Below are 11,606 nucleotides of genomic sequence, written 5' to 3'. Positions count from 1 at the left end.
TAGGCTACCCAAAAACTGCTCTGTTCAAGGGCAGACTTCATGTCCAACAATTCCTCCTGGAGTCTTTATGGCTGACAAAGGAAAATAAAACTCATCCTTGCATGCATGAAAAGAAACAATGGCATAACAATATTTAAATAACAGCAGGTATAAGCTTTAATATGGAGTTTTAAGTGGTTGCATGAGTTGCATTCAGATGACTAAGGAATATCAGATACAAATACAAATGATGAAATCAGAGACATAGTTTTGTCACAAACCCACCCCAAAACCAATGCAAAGTTACTGAGAAGGGACCACAAAAGACCACAGGTGCCCTCAGTCCCAGAGAGTATTTTCATTACTGTGGCAGTGCTGGAGACAGATGAAGAAATAAAATTTGTAGCTGACCCAATGTGAATGTCTATGAGACAAAAACTACAAACAAAAAGGGCATTATGACCAGGAGGGGTTAAAAAGAAATGCCATGAAACGGTTGCCGAAAACGACTGCTTTAGATGTAGCCTTGGAACACATCCCATCCAATCCCATCCTGAATCCCCCTGCTGGTTGCTGTTGGAGCTAGATTTAAGGCCAGATTTCTCTGATATTCCCTTGTCCCTGACGTTCAGCAAGAGCAGGGTTAGGCCTCCAGCTCCAGGCCCAAGCCCAGCTTATGGCCACCAGAATTGACACTCTTTCCATCAACCAGGGCCGACAGGGTCAACTTAATACCTGTAAAAAAACAACAACAACTGAATCCCTAAAGAGTTATAAAAAGCCTTTAAGAAGGTCCTAACAACATATATGCAAATAAAATAGAAGTCTCCATAAAAACAATTTTAAAACAACTTATTTCTCCAAAGCTTACAGGGAGTGTCATTTTGAGGGTGGACAGAAGATATTCCCTGCCATAAAGTCTATAGTGAGATTTGGGTACAAATTACTGTGTTTAAAGCTATGAGAGTGGATACACACACACATATATATATATATATATAAAAATAAAAATAAAAAAAACCTGCCTTCCTCAAATAAATGCTCATATGTAAGTACATTTTAACAAATCTGCTAACCTGCATGGAACATATACTTTATGCATGAAAAAGAAATCTCATCAGTGTACCTGGTCTCAGAGTCTGAGTATAGCCAACACCAACAAGGCTGGTATTGTTCACTTTAGCCTGTTAGAAACGAGACACAAAATGTTAAGAATCTTATGACCCAGCATCTCTGTAGCCATTGCCTAAAGGAATTTTGCGGGTACAATACCAGTTAAGCTCAATCGACAGCATTTGTGGCATAATGTTGATTACCACAAAAAATTATTTCGACTCGTCTGTCTTTTTTCATATATATATATATATATATATATATATATATATATATATGAAAAAAAAAGAAGAAGAAAAAAAAACTGAGGCTACAGTGAGGTTCTTACAATAGAAGTGAATGGGGCCAATTTTTGGATGGTTTAAAAGGCAGAAGTGTAAAGATTATAATTTTATAAAAGCACTTACATTAATTCTTCTATTAAAAATCTTGTATTATTTGAGCTGTAAAGTTGTTTAAATTGTAATTTTTAGAGTTTGTTTTACACTACATCGCCATGCCAACAAAACTGTAAAATTTGCTATAACTTTACACAGAAAAGGTTAAGTGATTGTATCACACTAAAATCATGTTAACACACATTTTGTTTACATCTTGTGGCTATACGTCTGAAATAGTGTGTGTTTTAACATTTACAGATTGGCCCCATTCACTTCCATTATAAGTGCCTTACTGGAACCGGATTTTTGCTTTTTTTTTTTTTTTTTTTTTTTTAAGGAGGGGCAAGTCAAAATGAATTTTTGTGGTGATCAATATTATGCCACAAATGCTGTCGATTGAGATTAACTTGTATTGAACCCGGAATATTCCTTTAAATAAAATGTAAAATGTAGGTCAACATTTAAAATTCAAATTACACATTTTCCTTACTGTAACAATCAGGCCACACATGCATGTTATACGTAACCTGATGGGCCAATTTCAATAAAGCAGTTAAAACTTCTAAAAAAGAAAACTGTACTATTATATTTTTATTATATATAATGTGCGTTATGGGTTAAGGCACAGAAACACACAGGTCTCCCTTTCTGAGACAGTATTGTCTTTTGTGATTTATTGCGCTCTGTAAAAGCAGTCTGAGAGGGTTTGTTAACTCACACAGATGGAGGCATCTTTGTCCAGCTGGTATTTGGCAGCAATGCCGAAGCGTGTGCTGTTGCTGCCTGCTGTCCAGGCAAGATTTACTGCTGTCTCCAGCTTATCACTCACTTTCTGGTAGATGGAGCCACCAAATTCGGAGCCATCATTACTGCAGGGACAGTGGTACCAAATGAATTAATCATTAAAACTAGACCTTTTTAAAAAAAAATACTGTATTTACAATTCTCTTTAAAAAAAAATGAACCCACTGGCATTTAAAAAGGTACTGTAAATTATTTCAGCCGTTTTGTGAAATTCAACCGCACACACTCTACAAAATCCCCTCCTGTCATGTCAGCAAACCCGAATGCACAAAATGATCCACAGGCAGAATGTCTCTTATTAGATCATTTTCTGATTGGCTAAAAAAGTGTGGGCCAGCCCCTGACTCTTTTTTGCTGTTTGAGCCAAGGGCTGTCACAGAAGCAGCTGCGATTTCTCAGTACACCTTTTTCAGTGGCATTTGTCAGGTAGTAAGGACATTTTATGCATGTATATAATAATAATTTTTTTTTTTTAAAGCCAAATCCATTTAATCTCCACTAATGTCAACATTACCCTACACTAGAATAAAACTTCAGGTACCCGTTCCGTGAATTTAGACTGATTTAATGATACTTCAGGACTTACACGTTGGTGTGCAGTTGGAAGTCACCGGTTTTGTAGCCTACAGCAAAGTTGTTCTGGGTCATCTTGGACTTAGCAGTGTCAAAGGACATCTGGTAACCAGCAAGCCATCCCTCATAGCCAACCACTGCAGCTCCGTGGATGGTTGGGCCAGCAAAATCAAAATCAACATCGCAGCCCAGGTTGACATACTCATGTTTGTAAGCAGTCTTGACTTTTCCACTCTTTTTTCTGTTCTCAAGGGGAAAAAAACAGCGCAGTTCAGTGTTATTCAATAAGATATGATTGGTTTCAAAGTCAAATAAGGTAGGTATTTTGTGCACATGTATTTATTACACATGTAAATAAACATTTACAATTTGACTAGCAATTGACCAACATTCCAATGTGCAGATATTTTAACAGTTTAGATTGATAGTACAATTTCCACATTAAAACTACATATTTTATTTCTTTAAAATAAACGCTACAGGGTTTAATATTTTGCTATCTAATCAATATCACTCAAATATTTTGAAGTGTGGCTTAGGTTAGGTGTTCAAACACTTTTTTTGGTCACTGTAGCATTTCAGACAAAACATCTATCAAATAACTTGCTTCCATAATGACCATTATGACCTGAATTCAAGACCCAAACACATGTGAGAAAGCATAAGCAGCAGATTTCATAGTGGAGGACATTAAAAGTCATTAAAGTGTGAAGTTGTACCATTTCATTCATTGCATCTTGAAATGCAAGGCACAGCTTTCTTTCATATTAGCATTAATAAAGAACACATTACAAATATTCTTTAAGACAGTAAGTCTTTAAACAGTTTTTTTTCACTGTTCACAAACACAACAGAACAGTATAAATGATCTAACATCCATTTGAAGTAGTTCTGGTAAAATACTATGGCCAAATAAACCTACACTGCTCCTGCTAAGAGACAGATACTGCATGATCCAAAGTCCCTGCCCTGAACCATGTGAGGCTATACATTGGCCTATACAACGCCATGTCAGCATGACAGTCATCTGAGAGCAGAGGCCCGATGCTTGGCCAAAGTCACACTAGACATGTGCAACTCTCCTGACTGATTTACATTTCTTACAACATGGGGACTACGTCGACAAAATGGGCCCCACTCAGTATGTCAATGTAACCTAAGATATATATTAATGTACAACAATACAGCGCTAACTCTGTCAAAGCATTTTCTAATTTGATAAATAGAATATACAGTTTTTTCAGCCATGAGACATAACATTAAATCTCCCCAACTCAGTTTTGCAATGAGATAAATCAGTTTCAATTCAAATGTAAATCTTTTGACACCAAAGCTTGATGCAATCTGCAAAATTGGACAACAAAAATACATTACCCTGTGTTTGGCGAGAAGGTTGTGTCAAAGGTCAGCTTCAGTCCCTTTGCAATCTGAGAAAGTGTCACAAATAGCATTAGTAATAATGATTAATGAACCACACCTTGACTCGTCATCTCTCGACAATTTAAAAGTGCATTCAGACCTGGTCTTCAATGGTGATCTCCGTGCCCAGAGTGTTGTCAGTATTCCACTTCTCTGTAAAGGTCAGACCATACTCAGGTCTCTTGTATTTGGTTTCCAGGCTTCCCACCACTTTGCTGGTGTCAGTGTTGGAGGAACCAGAGGTCTTAAATTCCTATGGAACGATGGAAGAAATATTTCAGATCGTGGCAACATAATCCTGGACATTACATTAGGCTTATTGTTTAAATAAGGGTTGTTTTAAACTGAATCAGAGACCGTATAAGAGGGAGAAGGACCACTTGTAAATAATAAAAAAAATGAATGAGAGGAATCACAACACTAAATATGGTGACAGTACGAATAGAAGTCCTGCCTTCCAGTTAAAAGAGCCAATTGCATTTTTGATAGAGGCATGGTCTGTTTGTTTTTTTACTCTAGAAATGGCCATAAGCATTAGCTAGACCAGCCTGAAACAGCTTTTTTTATCATTTGAGCTAAAGAAGCAAAATAGATGACACCACAGATTTTATTGCTGATTTGAAATGTGTTATTGAAACGCAATCTTAAACCATTTTGGAAATTTTGGTTATTCCCCATTCATGCTGATAGAAGCTGTTCTCATATGTGCAGAAAATAGTTGGCCAGGGGCCACTGAGTGAACTGACTTACATTAAAAGGACTTTTGACAGAACTAGAGGTCGACCAATAGTCGATTTTGCCAATTAATATTTGTCGATAACCGATTAAACGGCCAATAGTTTTTAAAACAGATTTATAGAAAGTACAAAAAAAAAAAAGAAAAAAAAAAAACTTAGTGTTTCCTAACTTTAAAGGTCACAGACATAGACGCTACAAGAGATGAATAAAATTCCAGTTGAAGTTTATTGTTTAACCAAAATGCCAATAATAACCACAAAAAAAAAAGAAAAAAAGAAAAAAGATTTGGTGCAAAATGCAGGATTTTTAACTATAAACAAGTCTGCTCTAAAGTTAAGTAGATAATTACCAAAGTAAGCTTTTTATAGCCTATATATACACACCAGATGAAGGGTTTTGTGTGTGTGTGTGTGTGTGTATATATATACACTGTATACACCGATCAACCACAACATTAAAACCACCTGCCTAGTATTGTGTAGGTCCCCCTTGTGCCGCCAAAACAGCGTCAACCCACATCTCAGAATAGTATTCTGAGATTATATTATTCTCACCACAGTTGTACAGAGCAGTTATCTGAGTTACCGTAGTAGACTTTGTCAGTTCGAACCAGTCTGGCCATTCACTGTTGACCTCTCTCATCAACAAGGCGTTTCCTTCCACAGAACTGCCGCTCACTGGATGTTTTTTTGTTTTTGGCACCATTCTGAGTAAATTCTAGAGACTGTTGTGCATGAAAATCCCAGGAGATCAGTAGTTACAGAAATACTCAAACCAGCCCATCTGGCACCAACAATCATGCCACAGTCCAAATCACTGAGATCACATTTTTTCCCCATTCTGATGGTTGATGTGAACATTAACTGAACCGTATCTGGATGATTTTATGCACTGCACTGGTGCCACACGACTGGCTGATTAGATAATCACATGGATGATTGTTATATTGTAGAATCAAGTCATTCTAACTGTAGGATTCTCCAGCGCTGACCACAGCTAAACTCGTAGAAATAAAAATAAAAACTATTGGCAAATATTAGCTTAACTTTTTCTTTGCAGATAACCGATAGCTCCAAAAAGCAAGTATGTGCACATGTATGTATGTATTATTAGGGCTGCCCCCGACCAATGATTTTCCTAGTCGACTAGTAGTCGTTAGTTTAAGCCATTAGTTGACTAGTTGTCGCATGTTTTTGATATTAATTTAATTACTTAAATATTTTTTTGGGAGGGCATCAGAAAATGGTTTGAGTTCCAGGGCTGAGAATGAATGTTATAAGTAACATTGCTCACACTGTTTTACATTAGCGACACCAGCAAAAGTGGTAATGATTCTGAATGTGTCAGAAAAACCAGCAAGGAGACTGTCTGAGCATGTATGATGCGCTGTTTGTATGGAGGCGTGCAGTCTCGTGGAACAAGCATGTAAAAGGTTCTCACTCTTTCTTTGTTTCTCTTCTGATTTTTTTTTTTTTGCAAGAACAGTATTGTCTATGAGTGCTGCAAATGACCTCAGACATATCAGCTCAGGAGGTGCTTTGAGTTCAGTTCACTTTATTTCCACAGAGCAGTTCATTGTGAACGCAACTCTTCAGCCTTTACATCTGTGATTATAACATAAAATAATACAAAAACACATTCACCTCGAACCATGATTTATATTTCAGTGATTATTGTCATCATTATAATTATTATTTTTACATTTATAATTGTTATTAAGTCTTCATTTGTGTAAGTAATTTTCCGTCTTCATGTTTAGACGGATACTTGCCTGATGGTAAATGGAAAGGTGATTACTTATATATAATTTCTTTGATCACTTCATTATTTTAATTGCTTTTTCATTTCGTTTGGAGTGCAATATGAATTTAGAAAAATATTTTTGATTTAAGTTTTCTTTTTTTTAAATAAATGTAATTTAATTTTCAATGCAAAATTATTAAAGCAAGAATATTCACCGATCCCTCAGCCCAGGGGTTGCCGATGTAATTGGATATTGCGAGATATAATATATATATATATATATATATATATATATATATATATATATATATATATATATATATATATATATATATATATATATATATATATATATATATATATATATATATATATATATATATATATATATATATATATATACAGGTGCTGGTCATATAATTAGAATATCATCAAAAAGTTGATTTATTTCACTAATTCCATTCAAAAAGTGAAACTTGTATATTATATTCATTCATTACACACAGACTGATATATTTCAAATGTTTATTTCTTTTAATTTTGATGATTATAACTGACAACTAAGGAAAATCCCAAATTCAGTATCTCAGAAAATTAGAATATTGTGAAAAGGTTCAATACTGAAGACACCTGGTGCCACACTCTAATCAGCTAATTAACTCAAAACACCTGCAAAGGCCTTTAAATGGTCTCTCAGTCTAGTTCTGTACGCTACACAATCATGGGGAAGACTGCTGACTTGACAGTTGTCCAAAAGACGACCATTGACACGTTGCACAAGGAGGGCAAGACACAAAAGGTCATTGCAAAAGAGGCTGGCTGTTCACAGAGCTCTGTGTCCAAGCACATTAATAGAGAGGCGAAGGGAAGGAAAAGATGTGGTAGAAAAAAGTGTACAAGCAATAGGGATAACCACACCCTGGAGAGGATTGTGAAACAAAACCCATTCAAAAATGTGGGGGAGATTCACAAAGAGTGGACTGCAGCTGGAGTCAGTGCTTCAAGAACCACTACGCACAGACGTATGCAAGACATGGGTTTCAGCATCTCGCCTGGGCTAAAGACAAAAAGGACTGGACTGCTGCTGAGTGGTCCAAAGTTATGTTCTCTGATGAAAGTAAATTTTGCATTTCCTTTGGAAATCAGGGTCCCAGAGTCTGGAGGAAGAGAGGAGAGGCACACAATCCACGTTGCTTGAGGTCCAGTGTAAAGTTTCCACAGTCAGTGATGGTTTGGGGTGCCATGTCATCTGCTGGTGTTGGTCCACTGTGTTTTCTGAGGTCCAAGGTCAACGCAGCCATATACCAGGAAGTTTTAGAGCACTTCATGCTTCCTGCTGCTGACCAACTTTATGGAGATGCAGATTTCATTTTCCAACAGGACTTGGCACCTGCACACAGTGCCAAAGCAACCAGTATCTGGTTTAAGGACCATGGTATCCCTGTTCTTAATTGGCCAGCAAACTTGCCTGACCTTCACCCCATAGAAAATCTATGGGGTATTGTGAAGAGGAAGATGCGATTTGCCAGACCCAACAATGCAGAAGAGCTGAAGGCCACTATCAGAGCAACCTGGGCTCTCATAACACCTGAGCAGTGCCACAGACTGATCGACTCCATGCCACGCCGCATTGCTGCAGTAATTCAGGCAAAAGGAGCCCCAACTAAGTATTGAGTGCTGTACATGCTCATACTTTTCATGTTCATACTTTTTAGTTGGCCAAGATTTCTAAAAATCCTTTCTTTGTATTGGTCTTAAGTAATATTCTAATTTTCTGAGATACTGAATTTGGGATTTTCCTTAGTTGTCAGTTATAATCATCAAAATTAAAAGAAATAAACATCTGAAATATATCAGTCTGTGTGTAATGAATGAATATAATATACAAGTTTCACTTTTTGAATGGAATTAGTGAAATAAATCAACTTTTTGACGATATTCTAATTATATGACCAGCACCTGTATATCGTGAAGGAAGGAACAAAAGAAATGTATTCACACACCTATTTTCCTGGACAACGAAATACCCGACCGGTAGAGAATGCACAGACGAAGTAGGTTAGTTTCTAAAGAGATGCTTTCCTTCACAACTGTTGTAAAACCCACATTTTAATTGCACTTAATTTTTTTCCAGTTTAATTTGAATTTTTAGTTCAAATTAATAAAACAAAGTTTAAAGTTTGAAATCAAGATGTATTGCTTTATTGTGTAGGCTTAACCCTAACCCTGCTTAACAAAAATTACCCCATAGTACCACCTAGCGTCCAACCAGCACTAATACCAGTGTTTGTTGGTTTGAACGTGAATAATTAATTACTGCATAGACATGCCATGTAAACGATCATGTCTGTCCTTCACTGACTGTGTGACTTCGCCACTCCCTGTGGAGTTTTTTTTTTCTGCGACCAACCAACCAATCAAAACTTGGTCGACCAAGACTCTTCCCATTGACTAACGTTTGGTTGACTATTAAGGGGCAGCCCTAATCAATACCCTGCCCTAGTAAAGTATGTGCACCGATTAATTGAACTCTAGACTTGAACATAGAGGATAAACAGGAAGTGACAATACAGAAAGGCAGAAGTCTGTGCATGCAATGTTTTTTAAATATAGCAAAGAGAGAAGTCTCACCACTCCACTAGCTGATTTTGTCTTGACATCAAGCTTCACCATACCAAAGCCTTTCAGAATATAATCCAAAGGAAAATGATTACAATAGGGACTTAAAGTACAAATAAAGGACATTTCTCATATACTGTAGTCTTGGATTAGATACGTTACCATATCCTTTGTTGAAGATATCTTTGGCAGATTTGCCAAGATCAGCATATGCTGGGGGAACAGCCATTTTATCTAAAAAGAAACTGCATAGGAATAATTAGTGTGTCATTTGTTCTTTGGGGACCCAAATATACTAATATAGTTGTAGAATACAGCAGAACCAGGCCAACATTTACAGTTACAATAGATCTGAGCCATTTGATACAAATCAGTGAAACATTTTTGGGCGGTCTACTGTACCTCTAGGTGTCCAGGGATAATCTTAACAAAGACAGAGTCGCATGAGTTTGATAAATGACCCAGCCTGAATGCAGCTGCTCTGCTCTGACAGTGAGAACTAATCTGAACTGACAGCAGGCCACACCTAACTGAGTCATGAAGTGACCACTCAAGTAGGATTCACTCAACACACTCTGACACACTTCAGACTAATCTACAAGAGTTGAATATGCATGCAAGTCAGCTTTCTCCACAATGACTTGCGTGCGTATTCAATGGCCTGATGGGGTTGAGGAAGTGAGGAGTTGAGTCAAGACACTTTTGTGTGTGTGTGTGTGTGTATGTGTGCATTTTTTAAAGGGATATTACACCCAAAAATGAAAATTCAGTCATCATTTACTCACCTTCATTTTGATATAAACCAGGAGATACAATGACAGCCTCACTCAAAACATGATTTTTCTTTTATGGAACAAAAAAAATTCAATAAAAGTGAATGATGAAATTCACACGATGAAAATCACTGTGTGATTCTGGTTAACATCTCCTTTAGTGTTCCACAGATTGCAATGAGTCATATGGGTTTGGAACAACATAAAGGTGAGTAAATAATGACAGAATATAAGGCAAATTATCACTGTGAGCTTTACAATACATGCCATTACTTGTCACTATAATTATAACAGGAATGTCTGGTTTTCATGCCTTCATTTCAGTAAGTACTTAAATCACAACTGCTGAAACATTATTCACTCCGAAACCTTCTTTGAAGTCTAGTCAGACTTAGATCGTTTTGTGCTTAAATCATTTAAATAATCAATATGGAATTCATCTCAAAAGTGAAAAGCGAGTACAGAAAGTGTCATATTTCGAAGGGCAAAGTAAGGGCAAGGTTAAAAAGGGGAGGCACATCCGCTATGAAACAGCCGGAGGAAAACCTAATGAATGGTGGTGGCTACACAAGACTTGAAGTGAAAGTAAACAAAGATATAGCACGTGCAACGAGCATTCGTTTCGTCAACAGCTTAAATAGAATAATAAGAGTCTAATACAGGAGAGCCTGATGCTGATCCCTGCACTAGAGGCGTGCTGCCTGTCTGTCAATTAAGATTAGACTGTAAACCTTCAGTGTCTGTCTGTGATATCTTCATGACACGCTATAAGCGGCAGATCATCTCTCTGCTCTGTCTTTTAGGCTCTGACATAAGAAAAGGCCGAGCTGTTAGTGATTCAGCTAACACAAGCTAACGTGCTAGCCTGAAGTGATAGCATGGAAATGTACGACTCCAAACATCAACTTTCCGCAATATACGATCCCTGTCACATTGACTGACTTACCTATTAAAGGGCTTGGCGTGATTGTATTAAAGTAAGCCTGGTGAGCTTCTTGCCAGCGCTGAGGCAATATAGTGAGACTGGCAGGTTGGAGGGCGAACTGAAGGAGACTGTAATGTAACGTCACCCGTGCCGACAGCCTCCTGTTCGAGGACCCCAGGGTGTCCCAACATTGCCTGACGGTAAATGTTAAAGGATAGTTCACCTAAAAATGAAAATTCATCATTTTCTCACCCTCATGCCATCCCAGAACACAAGATTTTAGAAAAATCTCTCATCTCTGTATTTCCAATCAATGCAAGCGAATGGTGGCCAGAACTTTGAAGGTCAAAAACAGAAAACGTAAAAGTAATCCATAAAACACCAGTGGTTTAATCCATGTCTTCAGAAGTGGTATGATAGGTGTGGGTAAGAAACAGATCAATATTTAAGTCGTTTTTTACTATAAATCTCCACTTTTGCATTCTTCTTCTTTTGTTTTTGGTGATTCACATTCTTTGTGCATATCGCCACCTACTGGGC

At 37.2% G+C, this 11,606-nt stretch overlaps 1 protein-coding gene across 2 annotated transcripts; it reads right to left on the bottom strand.

Moving 5' to 3' along the window:
• Positions 1-132: 132 nt before the first annotated feature.
• On the bottom strand, positions 133-11,242 carry LOC127412105 (voltage-dependent anion-selective channel protein 2-like). 2 transcript variants are annotated; one of them, XM_051648188.1, is made up of 9 exons: positions 11,088-11,242; positions 9,531-9,613; positions 9,381-9,430; positions 4,369-4,521; positions 4,224-4,276; positions 2,863-3,090; positions 2,191-2,341; positions 1,106-1,163; positions 133-714 (listed from the first exon to the last, which is right to left on the bottom strand). In XM_051648188.1, the coding sequence occupies exons 2-9, from the start codon at positions 9,595-9,597 to the stop codon at positions 623-625; spliced, it is 852 nt and encodes a 283-aa protein (XP_051504148.1). In that variant the 5' UTR covers positions 9,598-9,613; positions 11,088-11,242; the 3' UTR covers positions 133-622. The 2 variants fall into 2 exon arrangements, with proteins under 2 accessions (XP_051504148.1, XP_051504149.1); XM_051648189.1 differs by lacking the exon at positions 11,088-11,242 and adding an exon at positions 9,771-9,928.
• Between the last annotated feature and the right edge of the window lie 364 nt (positions 11,243-11,606).

This window comes from Myxocyprinus asiaticus, chromosome 21 (assembly GCF_019703515.2).
Source record: "Myxocyprinus asiaticus isolate MX2 ecotype Aquarium Trade chromosome 21, UBuf_Myxa_2, whole genome shotgun sequence".
In the NCBI taxonomy this organism is placed as follows: Eukaryota; Metazoa; Chordata; class Actinopteri; order Cypriniformes; family Catostomidae; genus Myxocyprinus; species Myxocyprinus asiaticus.
Note: the sequence above shows the minus strand (reverse complement) of the source record. Positions and strands in the feature narration are given on the sequence as shown.